The following is a 22,896-nucleotide window of genomic DNA, read 5'->3' as shown; positions in this document are numbered from 1 at the left end:
GAGGGACAACGTTGAGATGGACCTAAGGGAAATCGGTAGGGATGGAAAAGAGTATATAGAACTTGCTCAAGATAGGGAAAGATGGAAGGCCTGTGTTGCTGCAGCCATGAATCTTCGGGTTTAAGAAGGCTAGAGAGTTAGTTAGTTAGTTTGAAAATAATAAATTACATTGTTTCCTAGGATGTTCCCAATATTTCTTTATTACTTTTGTTCATAAAAACATAAATGTAATGTAATTAGGAGGCAAAATGCACTTGGTGGGCATATCAGGCGACATCCTTGAATGTGTCTCATTCGAGAAACTCATGCCAGTGACAGTGTATAATTGGTTGGCAATAATAGTAATTATTATATTTAATAAACAAATACACTTCTGCAAATTAAAAAGCATTAATAAAAAATATTGTGGATTTTGTGAGTTTTAGTGAATGATTAAATATATCTGTGTGTGACACATGCAATAATTAGTTATTATTTTTTATTATTGACAGTAATTTTTGTAATTATTATAATTAATAAATAACTGTTTATGTAATCAGCAAAGGAAGCAGAGATTCAATAATAAAATGGTTTCTTGAATTTTAGTGATAAAATAAGTGTGGGCCTGGCCCCCGGTATGTAAGTTTCTCGTATGGCACGTGTAAGCTAGGGTTAAAACTGAATGTGTAGTCCTGATGAGCACATCTGATGTTGAAATGGACTTAAAACAAGCTTTTACATGTTTGTGTCTCAATTTAAATGTTGATGTCATAAAATATGAAACAAATGTTAATATCAAAATATTTGGTGTTTTGGGACAATTAAAAATATTTACTGTTCACAACACATATGCACAACTATACTCTTGGAAACCAATCCTTAGAAGTAAATGCAATCTTTCGAACCGAAGCAACATAAGCTGCAAGTGTCGCTTGTCACTTGGTCTGTACAGTTTTCTCAGGGAACTTTCAGACCGAAGCAACAAGTGACACGTGTCACTTGGAAGCAGACCCTCAGTAATCCATTTAACCCTTTGAACCGAAGTGTGACAACGAGCTAAACATGTCACTTGCATCTTTCTCGGACTATACTGTTTTCTCAATAGTGTGCATTGTGCCGCTTTGGTCTGTTGTTCTTCCATGCACGGTGAATGCTTTGCTTTATACTGAAGGAGACAGTCGCTTGTCATCTGTAACTTCAGTCTGAAATCTCCTTCAGTGGCACACATCGTGTCGCCTCGGTCTTGTTTGTGCATGTGTGGTGAATGCTTGCTTATAGACTGAAGGGGCCCATGTCGCTTGTCACTTCATTGTTACACCCCCACTGTAATGTGTTGCTTCGGTCTGAATGTTCTCTATACTTAACACGATTGTTAGTTACTTCATCAGAGATTAAGATTTAATTTAGCCTGTAAATTACAGAAAACAAATTCCAAGTACTGTCAGAAAAAATGCTGGCGTTTTGATAGAAGGTTCCTTTCATAATCATGAATGAGCCTCTGGAGTGGCAAAAAGTAATGCTGTTGCCTTGTAATAAGAAGGGTCCTGAGGTTCAATCCTCAGTGGAGGCAGAATGCTTCAGATCTCATTTCAAACTGTAGGTTCAGGCCAGATTTCTTAAGTAGATTTTCTTTTGCCGGTCTGCAAAAGGTCCGTTGCACCCAGGGGTTGACGACTAATTTAAATCTAATTTTATATTTGACAGCAAGTTTATACATAATTGAACTACAAATATTCCATAGTTGACATACGTATTAATATTAATTAAGGTACTCACGTTTTCCGCGAAGCTGTTTTACATTATTTTCTATTAATTTCGGTAGCCACTGCCACCATCCTCATTGGAATTCGTTGTGTTGTTGCTTGGCACATTTCCGTTGTTTTTTCCTATATCGCCGCTAGGTGTGCTGCTGTCGCCTGTATGTCTGCGTATATGTTGTCTGCTGTTCACCGGTGTTAATTGCTGCAGTAACGGAAGCCAGGAGTGGTGTGCCTGGCCACTATCTATGTTCAGTTCATGGTTGTAGTGCATGATGGCGTGTGTTTCTTTGATTTTTGTGTCTATGAGAGTGTGTACTATGTATTTGACATGTACTTTCTTAATTTATAGAAAATAATGTAAAACAGCTTCGCAGAAAACGTGAGTACCTTAATTATCTGTTACCGCGTCTCTCATTCCCATAGTATGAATTCATATTAATTAAGGGCGCATATTAATTTTCATATAAACTTTAAAGATCAGAAATGTATTTATGAGTGAAATTGTTAGGACCAGGGCATCGACTTGTAAGAAATAAATTTACTGGGCTGTGGTCTCACAAAGGTTGAGAACCACTGCAACAAGCAACCGAAATACATCACTAGTTGCTCCGTGCCCAGGTTTAGTGGCCATTTAACCAAATTATACATGATGTACTGGAAAGCCAAGATACAAATATATTTTACTGAACAAAAAATTTAATGTAAAGAGATTTGATACTAGATTTTCAAAAGATATAGCAGTATTTTCTCTTTTGCTTCATGTACGTGTTCGTATAAAAAATTCAAACCTTGAAAATCATATCATACTATTAGGTTCCATTAGAAACAACATACAAAACTACTCTAGTTATGAAAATATGTTTATACTACATAGATATATTTAACAGGCCTACCGAAATATGAAAATACCGTATTTACTCATGTATAATGTGCACTTTTTTCAAAAATTTTTGTTCCCAAAAACTGTGGTGCGTATTATGCACGGAATACTTTTTTTATGTTTACAGAACCCTATCATGTTATATATCATTGTAAAGTTTGAATTCTGTAGTTTTTGAATATGGGAATAGTATTCCATTCAAGATGGTAACACTAATGTGCAATGCATTTGAAATAAACTCATCACAAAATGAAGGAACGTTCTGATTTTTGTGGTACTTTGGATAAAATAAAAGATGAGGAGAAAGAAAATAATAATTAAAATGTATTACTGGCAAAATAATATGACACATATGGAGTGTGTAAATGCCTTAATGAAAGAAATCTTGTTCTGCTAACTGCTACTTTGAGAGTACTGAATGGGCCTCTTATAAATGTTACATTAGTCATGGAAAAAGTATACATTTTGAAGTGTTTTTTTAGAAAAAGTAAAGAGAAAATGAGCGCCATTTTCCACGATTTTTGTAATGTAATGTTCTGCAACACAAGAAAAGCAGTGCTGTTCTGGCAGAATTTGAGCATGCACCTCCCATCACATGGGATGTGTATCAACAGTATTTGTTGGGTGAAAAATAACAAAATAACTTCCTGTGTACTGCAAATCCCTAATGTAATTTTGATCTCCCTATATACTATTACAGAATAAATATAATGGTTAAAGAGTGAAAGCTTTGGGATGCTAAACACATTGGAGGGAGGGGGGAGGTGGCTTGGGTTCGTAACTACTGTTTACACAAGAGGACAGATATTCTCAACACATAGCAACAGGTGACTCATTGAATAGCTATGATGTCGCTAGCTCTTGATTGGCATAGCAAGGCTGTATGACTTACAACTAAGAAAGCCACTTCTTGAACCTGGATTATACTGTGCATACATATACGAGATAAAATTTTAGTCACTTTTCTCCATCAAAAACCAGGGTGTGCATTATACACACACACACATTATACACGCATAAATACGGTAACACTAAAAAAGAACCTACCAATAAAAAAAGCCAGCTTTCTTGAAAACACTGTTTATGTGTAGCTATGAATTTCATATTGTAAATTGTATTTTATATGTAGAAATGAGTGTCTATTTTATGGTAGGGAGATAAACGAAAACGTGTATCTAGGGTAAGCTTGAAAAAGTTCTGGGAAACGAGGACGAAACATCGCAGGTAAAATAAAAACCACTAAAAATAACTGTGTTAGATTATTTTGCTTCCGGTGTGAAATTTTGATAATCATTTTTCAGGAGGGAGCATGCCAACCCTCCCAGACATCCAAGGCTGTTGTTTAGTTTGTTTTAAAGTAAAACCTATTGGAGAACAGATTATTATTCATTTTCTGACATTTGATGCCCGATGAGTATCTGTAAAATTTTGAAGAGGAATTATAGTAGAACGTTTCAGAAGTGTTAACAACTGAGAGAAATCAGGGGACAAAAATGTTTGTCAAAGTTTGCATTAAGCCCATTTTCTGGTCAGAGAGGCTAACTGGAATTAGACCTACAGTTTGAACCACTGTGTTATGTGTCACTAACATGAAACAAATCTGGAACTGCTTGATTATAAGTTATCTTTAACCACTACACTGTGAGGGAGATACTTTTGCTAGTAAATTTATGTAAACATGGCATTTTTTTCAAAAATGTTATACAATGAAAATTTATAATTATCTTATAAATGAATGAAATGAAACAGCAATAATTTGCATGGTCTATTTATGGAGCCTAATCCATAGTTGTGCTTACCTGTTATTAGATCTGAAGCAATTTCTCCATAACAGTATGGATATGAACTATATTTATGTTTGCACAACTTTTCACCTACAGTTTTGCTACCCATGACATCCATATCACGCATAACTCTCACTTTGGTTGGAGGCTGAAAAGAGAAGAAAATGATTAACAAATTTCAGATATTACTGGCTGTGAAGGTGTTCAATCTGTAGAACTCTCTTTTTAAGTGTATGTTTGTTCACAATTACAAAACTTCCGTTGCAAGTCTTGCATACTTCTTGCTTTTATATCTAAAAGTTAAATACTATTTTTGGGATAAATCTAATACAAAAATCTAATGTTAAACAAAGGAAAATTATACTGAAACTATGCTAAAATGCTATATATATAATACTATATGCTATAATGTGTATTTTTGCTTATTCCATGTCACTTTTCTGTCACTTTTGGCCACCTGTGATGATGGTTAACTGGTTACAAGATTGATGAATGGTAATTCACCCATGCCCAGGATAGGACTTGAATCTGTAAACTTTGGTGGTGGGATTGTGAATCAATCGATCAATAGGCTCTGCCACCAAGGTGACAAAAGATATTGTCTAATGCCTTGTGCTGGAACATACAGTTTATTTATTGAACATCATGAACAGATTGCTACTTCTTATTACATAGCAGGGCATTTCACAAGCTTCATGTCAATATCATCAGAGCTAATGGAGTTCAAAGAAAAAGCATATCCTGTGCATATAATTTCGTTTTTGAAACTTGTTTTCAAGAAGTCTACATTCTGAAGATGTTACATATTTCAATACTGTCTTTCACATACTCTATGTGTAAATTATTCTGATTCATGAAAATATGATTGAAGAAATACTGTTAATAATTCCCACCATTATGAATATTTGAAAATAGTAACTATTCAAAGTAGTCCAGAGTATTTATAAATTTTAATACATAATTTTCCGATTGGAACTATACCAAATCAATTGACCTGAATTCTCCTTTAAATTATTCATAATTGCAAATGAGAAAATCATTAAATCACAACCTCCTTGCCCACACACTGAAAGTTTCCAAGTTATTTTTCAGAATTAAGTGCATACAGCCTTTATACCACCACACATCATATTCACCAAGACAAGTGTTAACAAAAAAGGATGTAAGGGGGTGAGCCTTCCTAGACATGCAAATGTCTACTTCACTTCCATACAGTGCACCTTGTACTGTATTTTGCAGACTAACAAGGCTCTGGCGTATGGACTCACAGCCAGTATAATCCTCCATGGGACTTGTGTTGTGTTGTGTCCATTTTATCATCATTTATCCTTATCTTTGCCATCTTTCAGTCATTAGCAAAACTGACAGAAAACCAAAGTAAAATATAGCAATTCAGCCAATCAACATGCTACTAAGTAAGATTAACAATGTATCCCAATGACTCTGAAATAGTTACCTTTCTGTTCCTCTGAATTCTCTTTCGCCACTCTCCAATTAACGTAAGGCATTTCTCCATGAAAAAGAAGAAAACCACACCTAACAAAGCAGCGAATCCTTTCCACACATTGTTATCTACAGAATGTTCATCATTATTAACTGAACTTTCATGCATTCCCTGTTGGTAAAAGTGATCCATTTCATGAGTATGAGGACCGCTCATTGCCTAGAAAAGAAAGCAATATTATGAATTCACACTTTATATCATACCTACTAAATGTGGACCTACTTTACAACATAATAAGACATAATTATTAAAAATGGTATAATTATCTTGACCACTAATTCTTAAGGCTTATGAGATTTATTACAGCATAGCTTTCACTAATTTTTCATCAGCAAAATTATGGAATTTGTCCATTCTCTCATATTTTAGACACTACTAATTACAAAGATAATGCTGTTTCAACATCTAACATTTTCTCTGTATTAAAACCCCAATCTAGAAAGTCAGAGAACAGTGATAATGAGGATTTGATGTACTACCTACCATCATCTAATTACAAGCCCCTTGGCAGGCTTTGGTCCTGAAAGTGATGATGTGTCATGCAATATATTAGCAGTAAAAAAGGTAAAGGTAAAGTTCCCCGTGCACTTTGCACCATGCCATGAGGTATATATAGGAAAATGTGAGGTATAGCCCCACACATTCTATCGGTCTCGGCCATTTTGGAGGTGATGTGGTCAACACCATGCTCTGATTGCCTTTACCCACTGGGTACCCATTGAATTGAAGCTGGGTGAACCCCAGAGCCACTTTATGCAGGGACAAGGCAGGAATAATTCCCACCTTAGATCCCCCACCCCAGGAATCAAACCTGGGCCTACTTCGTGACAGTCAGACACCCTACCGACTACACCACCACGCCTCACACATAAGTGGTAGCATGCACTAAAACCTGTACTTGTTGCAATCCATGCTTTGCATTCTCTCCTACATTAATATATTATACTTACATGTGGCAGTAGATGCAATAATGCATCCCCAGACAGTGAACCAACGCCCAATGCTACTAAAAACTGAATCAAGCGTTGGTAAAACACCTTTTGCATGCAAGGTATCACAGCAACTCCCAAAAGCCCACACAAGCTGATTCCAAGAATACTTAATGTGGAGTACAGCCACACTGCAAAAACACAAATAGAACAAAAATTAACTGATGGCTCACCAGCATGTTCATCTCTAATATTAATGTGCATTAGAATCCTAGGAAATATGTTAGCAAAGTTTGCTTTAAGTTCACTTTATGCTCAGATAGGCTGATCAGTGCTAGACTTATAGTTTAAAGTGAAATCCAAACCAGTGTGTTATGTCCTCTACCAGGAATCGAACCTAAGGCACCTTAATTGTAAGATGACAGCATTAACCACTATACTTTTGGAAATGCCCCTTTTCTAACTTAGCCTTTGAACAATATTTGGTTTGCATAAGGTATCAAAAACAACAAAGACAAAATTACATCACTTTGTACGAGCTAACCATGAGAAATCAGATAAAATTTTCTAACCAAGGTTTTTATCCAATCACAGTTGAGTAGACATATTCCAACATCCGTTAAAATATACAAATTAATTCTGAAAAATAGGGAAGGAATAAATAATGCATTGCAATAATGTACAATACTAATCAACTGCTTATTGTAAAAGTTTTTCTTGTTTGTACATATTGCTTTCATTGTAGAACTGTATCTCTTTTAGTTAACATCATGACTGTAACATTAATCAAACAAGAATAAATGTCTGATGAAGGGCGTGTGTGTTCTCCAAAAACGTTTCACCAAGAAGTCTGTTTATGTGCTTGTTGTAAGAACCGTAAACTACAATGGAAATATTTATTGTAAAATATTGTACTATGACGATCGTTGTCATAAGTGTCTTATGTGTCTATATTTTGATTTTATTTGTGGGCTAAAACTCTATATTTGTCATAAAGATTGTTCTTAGACATTAAAGTCTAGCGAGTACTTTAATTTGCTCACAGGTGGCAGCTGTATACGGTACAGCTGACTGAGTTGCTCTTTGGTACCAAGATTACTCAATAGATGTCATCAGTTTACGGTTGACATCGTATTAGCATAATTAAGTTGTGTTTGTTGAGCTGCTTATAAATGTTATGTTAATTCAAGGATTCTTAATGTCTAAATAAACTAACATATCTGAGAAATACAAACTTAATTAGAATTTCGAAATGTATCTGGACAAGAGCGAAGGAAAACGTTGAAGTTTGGGAGAATTGAATTGTCTTCAATGAACTGGTAAAAGAACGGTTCGAGGAACTCATGAGTGTATCAGGAAAACAATTGAGGTTTGGAGAACGGAATCATTTCCCAGGAATCGGGTATACGAACGGTTCGAGGAACTCATGGGTGTAGGAGGAAAACAATGGAGGTTTGGAGAACGGAATCGTGTCTCAGGAATCGGATAGGGGGAATGGATTCAGGAACTGGTCAGGAAGGAAGCATGGAGAATGGCGTTGAAATTTATCGAGCCTGAAGAATCCACGGTAATCACAGTTATTCCTGGATTATAGGTTAATCAGATTAGCTCGTTATGTTCACTAAAGATTGCGAAGTGTGATATCCCATGAACATGGAAGTGAACATTGGTGTGACAATGGATAATTGAGCTGAAAACAGTCGTCACGAACTTTGGTGGGAAACAGTTGTGATATGTAAGTACACTTTATTATCTTCCATCCGAGTGACAATCGTGAGATTGCACCTGAAATTTGGATAAAAGTGATATATCAACACTTCGATTAATATGCTAGCATCCGTGTGTCATTAGCTTATTCATGGCCATGATTCGCGAATCCACCTAACGACAAAACGTGGCGAGAACATAACGGTCGCGCAACCATTTTGGGAAAATTTATTGACTAGTCAAAAATTAATGTAAAAGGACAGTAATATAATTTACTTCAAATATTAATATGCGGTGCATTTGCATTCAATGTATAATTTTGTAAAAGGTATTCAATACAAAATGATGCCAAGTTAATGTGGAATATATTGATATGAAAATGTCAGCTTTGTAAAGGGGATAAAAAATTCCTCATCTGATAAAACCAGTTTTATTGGCCTAATATTTGTGTTACGTTAATATCTTTAAGTGTGTCTAAATTGAAATCCTACTAGGTTCTTCTTGCTGTTATGATCCATTGATAATCAATGCATGTAGGTTGTTATATGTTTTAGTAGGTATGACACTGTATTGCGAGTTCTATACTCACACAGGCTTTATTTAAAATTTCCGTAAGCCATAACTCATTGTGTAGGTGAATGTAATGATGCTGATTGGAAAGTGTCGCAATTGGCCCAGTTGAGTAACATTAAGCGACGGCCGTAGACTTGTAATTAATATATACACATGTCCTGGATGCTGAATAAAAATATATAGTTTGGATCTATGTTTTTGCGTTTCAGCCCAAAATATCATGCAGTGTGTAGTTGATTAGTTGTATGTGTATTAATGTTAACATTCTTTTCCAGAAAGGGGGAATGTTCATCTCTCACGGGTCACTACAGGTAATCTTTGTGCTTATGTAAATGTGGAAATAAATAGGGGAATAAACTAAGGAATTTATGAGGGTTTGTCTTAGGTTCCTGGAACAATAATTTTGGGGTATTGTAGGTAGTTTATTTAGGAAATTTATCATTGTAATATACCTGTCATTGCTACCAGCGCTACCGATAGGATGGGTTGCATTGGGGTTTGGGTTTAAGTTAATGATCCCATCATTGACATAGGCCAGATTCCATGAGACCGTCACAGTACCAAAAAAATCATTATACAGCTCAGGGTAATCCAGATGCAAATTAGTATCTACCAACTTTTAATCTTGAAATTTTAAATAGTTGTCATAAGAATATATTTATTTATTGTGTTTTTTTGGTTATTTATTGGGTGATGTGGTAGCGTAATTGGTAGAACATCTGGCTACCATGAGGAAGACCCAGATTCAAATCCTGAATCCTGGGACAGGTGATCTGGCCATTTCCCTGTTTCTGCACGGCTCTGAGGCCCACCCAGCCTCATGTCAATGGGTATCTGGGGAGGGGGGTAAAGGCAGCCAGGCATGATGCTGATCACATCATCCCAACTATGGCAGAGATCTAGAATATGTGGAGCTCTACCTCCACATTTCCCCATATGCCTTCATGGAATGTGTGTACATGCACAGGGGTATCCTTACCTTTACCTTCTACTTGACTTCGTCAATTGTGACAAGGATGAATGATGATTGTAAAAAAAAAGGCAAATACAATGAAACAAACACCCATGTCATGTTGTCATGGGTCCAGCACTCAATGTGCTCAACTACCAAAGTGACATAATGAAGAAATAGTTTATTTACGTAATTAGTTTTCCGAATAAAACAAAAGCCAGGTTTCAGATTGTAATTTTAAATTGCAAAACAATGAAAATTTTGGAATGTTTTCTGAAATTTAACAATAATTATATTGGATTATCATGCCCTCTTAAGAGTACCTTATATGAGTGCCTGTAAACCACAATACCATACAATACAATATAATATAAAAATGAATTTGTATGTACTTCTTACATTTACTGCAACCATAAACAGATACTGCATCCTAGAAATAAATTCAATACCTGACTGTATCACAAGTTAGGTTTTTCAAACTTACCTGCACTAGTATTTACTTCTATATTTTCTTCATGCATGTGTGTGTGTCTGTCAGGACTTGAAACGGAAATACAATTCTGCTTTTTAATCTGAGAAATTATAAGGGCTGGACACAAACGAGTAAATGTATCCTGATCAATATTTGCATGGTGTGAATTTACATCGTATACTGAGAGCAATTCAGTTGCAGACAAGCACTAAAAAGAGAGAGAGAAAAAAATACAGTCATTCAGCAGTAAATATAAACCAATTAACAACTTTTTTAAAATATATTGTTATAGTACATTAATAAGTGAAAATTATGTGTAATATTTTCATACCTACTCCTCTTTCATATTATGCCTCTTCTTTTCCACTTCCCATAGAAGTATGGTCATAAATTTGAGGATTCGAAATGCAGGTGTTTCAACCTTTATAAGGTTGTGATAGCTTGAGACATTAAATATGTGTTGTTTTGTGGTGAAAATGTTAAAGTTCGTTTGCTTGTTTGAAGTCCACTTTATGCACAGATAGGCTAATATGGAGGTGAAAATACAAGTATGTGGTGATGCCCAGTAATCATATTCAGATATCCAGTGAATAACCCATGGCATAACAGCCAATGAGGGCCAGTGCCTATCTACTGACTGCCAGCCTGGTGGGAGATCATCCACCCAATTATGGGTTGACATGTGGTCAGCACAACAAACCTCCAGTTGTTATAGGTTCTCCATGACTGGATTACGCTAATCATTTGTAGCTTCTCAATTTCCTCAGGATGGTGGGTGGCCACCGGTCCCATACACGGGCCAAAATATCAGGAGAAAAGTTGTTACACTTCCCCCTGGAGAATTGAACCTGTGCACGTCACATAGCCAGAGCCCAAAAGCTTACGCCTTAGACCGCACAGCTCTGGTGCAGGACATATCCATTGAATAGAAACAGTTTAATGTTCTGCAAACTTCACGAAATAGCTATTTCAATATCTTAGCAGTGTACTGGTGCTCAAAGTTGGGGAGAGGCTCTGTGCTGTGCTAAGTCCACAAATAGGCTAACTGAGACTGAACCTACAGTTTATATGTGCCTCCTCTGAGTATAGATCCTGCTACCCCTTCATTACAACACGGCAATGATACCATTATGCCGTTGGGCCTCTGCTAAGAAAATGTAGACATTTATATAAGGCATTCTTTCACCTGTTCCATAGTCACCTGGATGTGTCCGATCCAGCTTCCAACTTCATTCTGGAAGTTTGTAAGAGTAGGAGGAGTGACTGACTTTTGACATCAACATATGATTAAATGTGAAGTGGTCATCATCCCATGTATAACCCTCTGGTAAAAAAGAAAACTTGGGAGATAAAATATCTCCTAATCAAAGCATTCTACTGTAGTGTGTGTGTGTCAAACATTCTTTTCAGATTTAACTGAATTCTTTACTTCTATTTACTTACATCTGAACCACCCTTTCCTGGTCCCTGGGATAAATTGGATGAAGTGTGATTATCTGCACTGTGCAGGGATACATCTTCATGGCTGCCATCTAAAAATGAAAGAAATTACACTTTCAACAAAAGAATTAATGTAGACTTATAGAAAAAATGGTGAAATTGAAATCCCTAACTCATTATAAAACTAATAATAACTATAGAACTGTTCTGAGTAAATTTTTAGCGATATTGGTGATTTTCAAGATTTTTTATTGTATTTTAATAACTTTTAGCTTCTCTAACTTCATTTTGTTCTTACATGACTGTTTTATGCATTTCAGTCATATTTAAACTTCAGTTAAATCACTAAACATCTAGATATGTAAAATTATTCAAATGCTTTAAACACTAGTTTTAGTATCTAAAGTAATTTTATAGGTCATTTAAAAATAAAAATAATTTTAAGGTCATTTTTTATATAATTTGTTTTATACTTTTTAGGTCATCAACTTACAAGACCTAATGATGAAAACTATGCTCAACATCCTTGTATAGAATCGTACATATTGGAAATGCTATGTTTTAAGAATTTTTTGCTATATATATATTTTGGTTCACAATAGAGAACTTTTTGTGTTAAATATTAATTTTCTTCTACTTTTGCTAACTACTTGATTCGAGAGGCATGATAAAATTTCACCTCCCATGTCAGTTCTCCCCTTTCCCCTGTCAAGGCTGCAACACAACAAATAAGCATAACAAAACAGTGTTATACGTTATTTCGAATTTAAAAAAGTATATTCACCATTGCTGGCTTTAGCAGGCTGCTAAATTTAAGGCTGCATACAACCCATGGGCAGATTGTTAAAGGTCACTGCTCTAAGCCAACAATATAAAATTCCTCTCCATAAAATAAGATGCCTGTTTCAATAAATATGAAAACTTTTTCTGAGGAGACCTTTACTTTCCCGTATAATTTGTATCATCTTGTTTCTGTATCTCCGAAAATAAAGTCATGCCTTGGTAGAACTGTTTTCACGTGACTTTAATAATACATAGCACAAAAAATTGTATTATTGGCTCCTTGTGCAGTTTTGAATACTGAATATATCTGAATACCATTTGATAGTACTAGCAATTTGCCAAATTTAGTTTTGATCAAACTTAATCTACTGTACCTACCTTTTGATTCACAATTATCACATTTAATTACATTTGGCTGTTCTAACTTTGCTAAGTCACTATGTCTTAATTTGTCTATACCGGACACATTGGACTTCGACAAAACACTATCACTTAATCTTTGGGACTGTTCACTTGTTTTCACTGGTGTGTCTATGGTACTTGATGAAATGCCACTTTCCCCAATACTGTTGTGTTTCTCAATCATTTGACTAAGGTGTAAAGTTTCTAAAAGTTGTTCAAAACCTTCCACTGTTATAATTACTCCATTGCCATATTCATCGAATATCTGCTGGATGAAGTGTCTCTTGTCTATATTTTTCACAAGCTTTTCCTTCTCTGACCATTCAGGGTGAACACCATTGGTAATTCCATGCGAATGTCTATCACCGTGCATGTGACTAGAATGCTCTGAATGGTCCTTTGTTTCATGCACATTCGAAGCAATGGTTGAACACTGCATGTGTGCAGCAGACAATAAACACAACACACATATTGTCACCAAACTACTGTTGCGCCTCATGTTGCACACCAAAAGCTACTCACTCCACAAATGATACACTTCCACTCAGCTTGTGTGATAGTTTGCTTCTGTCACGCCCTGAAAAAATAAAGTGTAAATATATAAATTTGATATGTATAATTATCCATTTGTCATGTAAGTATCAGCAGAACGTAACTCCAAAAATGCAGTGTTCGGTTTTATAAGGTATTCACCGCTCTAAAGAGCTGTTTGAAGTCAAATCAATGTATCTCTACGAGTCATATATATATTTCAAATTTGCATTTTTTTAAAAAAATATGCCAATCTGACTCCAAATCTGACTTTAAGGTGAGTTGACTAAAAAACTGAACACTGTATTTTTGGAGTTACATTATTCTAGTTCTCACAAGATGCATTACATTTACCTCTTTTTCCTCAAACTTATTATCAATTTCTTTCTCTCTCTCTTTCACACACCCACCCCCCACCCCCAAAGATATATATATATATATATCCATAGCCTGTACTCCACACATCCACTTTAAACCAATCATACAAAAAACTGAATCTTCCATCAATTTACTGATTTACCTACCATATCTCTCTCTACTTGCTACCTGAAACACATGAAACAAAGTCCACTTTTATGTATTTTTATGCTAATTGCATCCATGAGGATGCAAGATACTTAGTTGCAATTGTTCACATATAATGCCATATATAAAGGGGGTGATTTAGGTCCAACCCACCCCCTCCAAAATTTCTTGCATGACATTCTTAGAACCACAGCCCACCTGCAACCCTTCCACTTGTAGCTGTTCTCTTTCCATTGTTGTTCCTGGTTGAAAACTCTCTATGTTGCTGGATAGTGTTTTAATCACTCCTCCTTAAAAAGAGCCCAAGCCTTGAACCTGTCTTATAGCAAGTTTCTTTCACCTCCCCCCTCCCCCAAGGTAACCTACAATCGGTCCCATAAAACACATGCCTGTATAGTGAATACTGACAGTATATAATACTGTTAACTGTATGATTAATTACTGGTGAAACCCCTCGAAAAGTTTCTTTTCTGTCAGAAGCCATGAAAATAATGCAGAGAGAGAGAGAGAGAGTCACAAAGGAAAACTTATGCTCAGGCTGGTACTCAATCCCAGGAACCTTCAATGGTGAGATCAATGAACTTAGCCACCAAAAGAACACAGCAAACAATTGACTCAGTGAATAGACTACACCATGAAGAGGTATCCCTTACAACACTGCCAGTTTACCAAACTATTATATGTGATTCAAAAATATGGGTCTTCCATGTAGTCAACAGAATGACTACATAAACAATGACATTGCATCATTCTCCAAACTCCAAATTATCCCAAATTATCATAGTACATATTTTTCACGCATTTGGATATTTGGGTGGGATGGGGGAATATACTAGACCCCGTGCCATTAATAAACATCTAGATAAAGTAAATCATAAGAAATGTATCAATGGATAATGAGAAAGAATATATAGATTATAGAATTCATGGTTTTAAAGCGACCCACGTTCAAGTTGAACAATTTATAAATCACCCTGTAGTTGCATTACAACCTCCACCTTCAGATTGTTTTCTTAGTTTTAAAATCTATTCACCATGGTCTTGAAATCATAACTCAGCAAATTCTGTGACCAGTAAAATTGATATCAAAGCATAATCGAGTACTTCATGCCATCAGTTGTATATACGTATGGGGAAATATTTGTAGTTCGTAACTGTCTTAAAATCAAAGACTGAAAAACGGGACGATACTGGATAGATTTCTGGCCTCCCCAGAGGATAGACTATCTCGCTGCCAAAAATTCCAGATTCGAGACCTGGCATGAATGTTCCCTTACGAGTGCCCATCGATTTCACCCAATCGCCATTAATCCTAATCATCTCGTTAGCCTAAACGTGACAGAGAAGCAACACAAAATAAAGAAGAAGAAAAAACTACAACTAGAAAGTTTTTGAGTCTTGGTTGTCTCTCGGGCCTCCCCGATGGCATAGTGGTAACATCGTCACCTTGTAATCAAGGGGTCCTGGGTTCGATACCCAGTGGGGGCACATGGTAGTGTGGTTCGGATCCCACTTTAAACTGTAGGTCCAGTCCCGATTAGCCTTAATGTGCATAAAGTGGACTTAAAACAATAAATCAATCAATCGTGGTTGTCTCGCCTGTAGTGCATGCGTCTGCCACGAGAGGGACCCGGGTTCGATTTCCAAGGTGGGTGATCTAAGGTCGGAATTTTTCCGGCCTTGTGTCCGCATTAAGCGGCTCTGGGGCTCAACCAGCCTCAAATCAATGGGTACCTGGGGCAACCTTTGGGGGGCAGGGGGTAAAGGCGGCCGGAGCGTGGTGCTGAACACATCACCGCCAAAATGGCCGAGATCGAGAATGTGTGGGGCCCTACCCCCTCCCCGTCCCCTAAAATCTGCCTTCATGGCACGGTGATATATGCACGGGGAACTTTACCTTTTTTTACTATAAAGTTTTTCAAGGGGGGAACAAGTCAAGTTCCAGTTTAAACGTGGCGCCTTAACACTCGACAGCAATTCCCAGTACTTGCAACGCGTGAGTTTGCCGGAACAGTTGACACTGAAGAGTGCAGATTATACACGCAAATGCACATATGGGAAATCGTTTTAGAAAATTAAAACAATGTTACTGAACAATGCAGTTCTAAAAAAGAAAAAGAAAGAAACAGGTCATTAACACGCTACAGAATGAACACAGTAAGCACTTGCTTATCAGTTATTGTTTACCTCATTTTATGCACGACATGATGCGATATTGATTGACATCACGGCTAATGCACTGTTATCAAGGATGTATCAGCACAACTTATCGCAAAAGAATGTTTTTCAACTGTTAACACATACCGGAAGAACACAAGGAAAGAAAAGAATGCTTTTAGCTGCACTTGTCACTCAGTCTTGACAGCTCCGAAGTTCGCTTCATATTACCAAAGCAGAACTGATAAGAAATTCTAACGTACCCCCGGGACACTTTCTTCAGCTGCGCACGATCAAATTTTATTACTATTTCATTACAAAAACACATTAAAGACGAAATCAACACAATACAAATGTGTCAAGGTTGGAAATTGCTTTAATGCCTAGATCGGCAAATGGCCTTCGCATTTTTTGTTGTTAGATATAATGTGCATGGTGGACGAAGACACTGTTTTGCCCACGCAAAAACAGACCAGAAGAAATATTTCAGGTAATGGAAAAAAGAGGAGAGGAAATAAGGCAACTGTTTACGTTTGAAAGTAAAATTTATCACCGGTCAGTGGCGTGCCCAGTATTTTCAAAAGGATGTGGTTATGCATACTTCTTTTTTAGTAGTTAGCACTCATTTTTCCTTTGACTTTTTTTAGTAATACTGGGCCAACGGGGGCTTATGACCCCCCCGCCCCTTGGGCACACCACTGGGTAAAAGGTAAAGCCCTGTACACTGTAACATGTCATAAAGACATATGGAGGATGTGCAAGTAGGGCCTCATACATTCACAATCTTGGTCACGTGTGATGTGACGCTTCGGTCGCCTTTACCCCCCCCCCCCCCCCCCGCAAATTGGTCGCCACCAGGTGACTTCAAGGAAATCGCTGGAAATATTCCCGTCTGAAATCAGGTCTACCGCTTAGCAGTCAGACGACCTACCTACTGGGCCAGAGCAGCTCTAAAACAACTTGAGGGTATCAGAAATTTAAAAGCTACTACGGCTGAATCGATAACAGTTAAACATGATTATTCTCCGCCTACTTCTTTATATTTTTTTCTTAATTTCTATACATTGTCTGCCTCTTTAGGCTAATCACAACGATGATAATAAATTAATTAGACGAAATCGACGAACGGACACCACACTCACTCTCTCTCTGACACACACACACACACAAAGAGAGAGAGAGAGAGAGAGAGAGAGAGAGAGAGAGAGAGAGAGAGAGAAGGGTGGCGTATTCAGACTTTGTAATTGCATTATGGGCGGAAGGCGGCTCCCTAACAACCCGTGAAGCTACAAGTTTCATGGTACACAAAGTCCAAATTAGCATACGTGCATAAAGTGAGCTTTTAAATCTTCGGCTACTTATTTGCGTCTTTTTTAAAAACAAAGTTGCTGTAATGTCTGTGCAATTATTTGGTGTCAGGAGAGTTGCACAACACACACCCCCCACCCCAAAAAAAGTTGTGGCCTCTTGCTTTGAAAGAAAAGAGGGAGGGGAACATTCTCACGAAAACATTCCCGGTGGTGTAGAATTGGATATAATAGCCTTTCTATCAAATACAGAGTGATGAGAAGCTAGGCACACAAACAACCCCCCCCCCTCCTCACACACACACACACACACACACACACACAAACACAGGTATAAATCGCATTATTTATTTTCATTGTTGCAATGCAATGGTACTAAAGAGACGTAAAACCAAAGTATAAAAGAAAAAATAGTTGCACTTTTCAAGAAGGGCGGTCAATTTCAACCTTACTCCCTCTTAGTACACAATTAGAATTGCACTACTGCAAAGGAAGCGCTGTCGCTCAGAACCATAATTTGATATAAATTAACTCCGTATTCTGTGCGTCTTCTTTGGGCTTTTCAATTGAAAAAAAAAAAAGATGGCGACATATAATGTTACAAAAAGTGTAGCACACCACAAAAAACACTGGACTAGAGCATCTGGCTGGTGTAAGTAAATGTAGCCGATCTGGTATCTCACTCACTGAGTCTTGATAACGAACGTTATACATCATTCAGCACCAAAAACAATGATTTCCGAAATGCCCTTTAAAAGCAGTATGCACGTACCTTGTGTTCACCTCAGTGTGGGCCTGCGAATAGTTTGTGTGACAAGGAAAGAAGGCTAGAATGTGAAATGGCATTTGAAAAATAAGGGCACTGGTTTTAAAGCTCATTTTTCCCGGATTTTCCTCCGCGATAATAGAACAAAACCTGGTAGTTTTACCTATGGCCGTTACAAAGCGATAGTTATGTAACCAACGTCGTTGTAGCATTGGGGGGGACTCAACACACGTGAAGCCATATATTTTATCGACGAACGAAAGTGGCCACACAGAACCTTCAAGGAAACACGACGCTGCTAAATCAGGTTTTAGTTTTGCTACAAATTATATCAGCAAACCATAAGTAAATTGTTTTCTTCCAAATGAACCAGGATAACGTATGCACTTGCAATCTGTTAACAGGTATCCGTCGAGGTGTGATGTGAAAAAAAAAGAGATAATATAGAAAATGGGGAGGGAAACGTTTGTGTAAACTAATATGTTTTACAATGTTCAATGTTATTTACATGACTGATCTGTGCCCAAGGGAATGTCATTGATAATTACTGTTCACACAGACAACTTGTGAATGCAATCAGGGGTATATCCAAGGAGGTAAAGGTAAAGTTCCCCGTGCATGTAGCACCGTGCCATGAAGGTACATTCTCGATCTCGTCTATTTTGGAGGTGATGTGATCAGCACCACGCTCCGGCCGCTTTACCTCCCAGGGTTGTCCCCAGGTACTCATTGATTTGAGACTGGGTGAGTCCCAGAGCCGCTTTATGCGGGGACAAGGCCGGAAAAATTCCGACCTAAGATCACACACCTCGGAAATCGAGGCAGTCAGACACCCTACCGACAAGACATATCCAAGGAGGAAGAGGTAGAATCCAAATTTCTCTCCCCTCAGATAAAGAAATTTGGAAAATACTTATTTTGTTATGTGGGAAATACTAAATTGACGTGTTTATACCGACAGCAAAATTATTTCAAATTATCCAAGATTTGTGGACGTCAGCTATGATAAATCCGCATACAATATTTGAATGTATTTGTTTCGCGCTGCATGAGTTTATTAAACTCTCTCCTTGCATACATAAGTGATTTCCACGGTAGAAGCATCATTGTAGGCATTCTCAAAAATTTCCAACTGAGCACAAACTTCCCTCGCGTAGAAAGTTGGTGTCGTCCAATTTATGTCGGATCTGGACCTACAGGTTAAAGTGGGATCCGAACCATGCCTCCACGGGTCTCCCTTATCGCACAACACTTGAGCAACCTTGCATTCTGACGTAATCGGGGAATGATTTTATTGTTAGACTAAATGACTAAGTTGCTAGGTTAGGCTGGTTAGCTTTAGTTCTCTTAGCGTAAATAATAAATTTTCAGTGTATTTATGCTAATAGAACAGAACTTAACAACGTAGGCATTCCTCGTCTGTCAGAACGGAAGGTTGCTCTAGTGTTGTGCGATAAGAGACCCATGGCTCGACTGGGATCGAACCCGGGAGGCATGCAAGAATTATAATCTACAAACAAGAGCTGGGTACAATTTCGAAACTGCTAATTTGAGTCAGCTTAATGAGCGAAAAAATTTTTTTTCATGGTTAAGAACAAGACATGCTTCTGGAAACAATAGTCTGGAAAAGAGTGAGAGTGGAGAAAAGTAAGGAAAGGGACGATGTGAAAAACACTACTAATCAATATTACGACACTGAACTGCACTATTAACAAGAGTTACAATCAATCGAAAAAGAGCGTAACTACACTCTTCCACATGACAAGAAAAGTCTGCTGAAATTCGGAAGTTCTGCATCGTCAATCCTCGCATACATCGTGGCACCACTGTTTCAGGTCCTTACACTGTTAGGTATCTAGGCAACAAGGATTACCAGAGCAGAAGAGGAAAGATAAAAGATGCTTTTGTCTCCAAAAATCAGGGAGTTTATGCACGAGGCATTAATAACTTAAATTAGGCTATTCGAAATGTGAGGATAATACTATTTCAATTACATACTTGTAATTTGTATTATGTTATTATTTGTAGCATTATTGATGTTGTCTCTCTAGAATGAGCATTCAGCGTTCTCTCTCATAAACTGGAACAACTTCTAAGGACAATTGTATCTGCACAAATATTATGATTTACTTACCATTACTTGCAGCTGTCCTTCTTCAATTCAAGAGATCTATTCGAGTAGCTGCCATCTTCCGCGTAAAACCCACCTGGAAAATGGAAAAGTTATCAAAACCTGAATTCTCGTGAAAAATTCTAAAAATTAAACACTACAACAGTACAATGAACTATCTTAGTTGATCAATTCTATCGTAATGTTGGTTATTTAATGTCATTTTGCTAAAAATGAAGATGAGGATGAATGCATGAAATATCACACACGAAGCACACACACCAAATGCTCTGCCCTGCACAGGAACCCAGAACCTTCAGGGGGCGATAATGCGAGCCTAACACACAACCCACTTGGGCGCCGAGGCAGATAATATGAAAACGTGACAGCAATCCCCCCCTTCAGTTGCTCACCCTGGATTCGAATCCATCCATGATTTAGTTTTCTTTTAGTAATTTTTATTCTTAGCATGAGGCAGTTTAAAAAGCAACTAGCAACATGTAAGATGGGAATTCTGATATATTACAACAACAACAACAACAACAACAAAAATCTCATATGAAAATTCCTACTCGACCTCGAATAGCCACTGGACAAGTGCTTCATCTTTCAGCGAGCAAGCTCTGTCCTTATCCTTTCCATCAATAATGAATCGCTAGAAATAAATAAAATGCTCTTTCATTTTGTGAAAGTGCATTTTCAACATACTGCATACTGTAGGTATAGGAGCTTTAGTGGCGGCGAGGGGGGCGTCCACTTTTGCCCCTGCACTATGCTAAACCTTATCTACAAAGGTTTGCCCCCCACAACTGGGAGCAAACAAAAAATAGTATTTCGGGAAGTAAAAATGGAAAAATTTGCGATTGCAAGTGTAAAATGGCACTTTACTGAAACACCCTATTAAACTTTTAAAATTAATCAAACAGACAGTTTTAATAATTTCTAAAACGAGCTCTTCTTTCTCTGATTCGCGTGCTTTAGGCAAACACCTTGATCGGCGTGTTCTGAAAACAAAAAAACTACTTTAAAAATGGTTTAGAAATCAAGGTAGAATTCCTATGCTTGTAGCAGCTCAACTTCAGCAACAAGGGATTAACCTAACCACGACACTATTCACGTGGGTGTGTACTAAATAAACAAATGAAACTAGATATTAAGTAATTAAACTATGAGTTTTGACTTTTGCAAAATTTAAGAAGGGGGGTAAGACGTTTATTTGTCCTTTGTTTGCATTTCTTGAGGAAGCTCTTCCCACTACAGCAACATACTCTTCGCCACTGATGAAAAGCTATTTCTTCCCGTCTGTAAGTCATGAACATACATTTCCTGGCGCGGTCTGGGATTTTCAAGGAGACAGAAACAATTCAAACATTACATTCAGAAACACTACGAAAATGCAAGTGGATTTGCGACAAAATAACAGCAACGCAATCATGCGTCACGGGCGGGATGTGGCAATGACTTGAAAATGAAGCGCCTCATGAAATCGTAACGAGACATTTTACGAGGCAGCAGCTACGCTATTGTCTCTTCCTCCCCGATAGCGGATGTAACAGGAAAGAAACAGGTAATTTCCCCTCCTTAATAGATCCTTGCGTCGCTGCCTCTAAAGCGACGTAATTCGTGTCACACGTGTACAGATATCGCACACGATGTCCTTCGGGTGTTAAGCGAACAAAGGCCGCGAACTTATTTTGTTGTAAGTAAATGCACTGCACTCGAAGTAAACAACAACAAAAAACATTACGAAAATGTCAATGTTTAGCTCACTAAATTATCACTATTCTTTTTTCAATATCACACATGAAAATCAAGAGCGTCAGTTGATACGTGCACGCTCTAGCAAACCGACTATTCGCAGTCGCAGTGCATTTCGCCTGCTCAAAGCAAGTACAGGACGGGTGAGTCAAGCAAGTGGAAGTCAATGGTCATTGGCTGACGAGACGTGACGTCAACTTCGAGCTATGTGGACTCTTGTGCAGGGTGAGTCAAAAGTCCCTTCATACCCCCCTATAAAATGTACAAGAGTTATACTGGATACAATTAGTCCTAATAGAAACAGGGTATGTATGCCCAGGAGGAACCATAGTTGTGTGTGTCAAGCCGAGGTCCGCCATATTGTTGACCGCCATATTGAATTCAACTCCAAAATTTTAAATGGAAAGGGGTGATTGATATATATATATATATATATATATATATATATATATATATATATATCACCCCTTTCCATTTAAAATATATATATCAAATCAGGCTAGAATTTTATGAGAAATGAAGTGGTGACGGTTTTTGCGACTTATAGAAGTAAAAAGTTATGAATGAATTCTTGCAT

At 37.4% G+C, this 22,896-nt stretch overlaps 1 protein-coding gene across 6 annotated transcripts in view; it reads right to left on the bottom strand.

Moving 5' to 3' along the window:
* LOC146000332 (zinc transporter foi-like) overlaps positions 1-22,896 on the bottom strand; it is a 108,661-nt gene that overhangs the window by 12,316 nt on the left and 73,449 nt on the right. For 5 of the 6 annotated variants that reach the window (XM_083137892.1, XM_083137856.1, XM_083137866.1 and 2 more), the window contains exons 2-8: positions 20,586-20,658; positions 13,142-13,742; positions 11,984-12,072; positions 10,553-10,748; positions 6,858-7,027; positions 5,860-6,066; positions 4,419-4,551 (exon numbers count right to left, since the gene is read on the bottom strand). In XM_083137892.1, coding sequence (XP_082994018.1) covers positions 4,419-4,551; positions 5,860-6,066; positions 6,858-7,027; positions 10,553-10,748; positions 11,984-12,072; positions 13,142-13,664 — 1,318 coding nt within the window. In that variant the 5' untranslated portion in view covers positions 13,665-13,742; positions 20,586-20,658. Of the gene's footprint in view, positions 1-4,418; positions 4,552-5,859; positions 6,067-6,857; positions 7,028-10,552; positions 10,749-11,983; positions 12,073-13,141; positions 13,743-20,585; positions 20,659-22,331; positions 22,405-22,896 lie in introns of those variants that run through there. The other variant, XM_083137874.1, reaches the window with a different exon arrangement.

This window comes from Lepisma saccharinum, chromosome 1, assembly GCF_977018435.1.
Source record: "Lepisma saccharinum chromosome 1, izLepSacc3.1, whole genome shotgun sequence".
Lineage (NCBI taxonomy): Eukaryota > Metazoa > Arthropoda > Insecta > Zygentoma > Lepismatidae > Lepisma > Lepisma saccharinum.
This window is presented reverse-complemented; position numbering and strand designations above follow the sequence as displayed.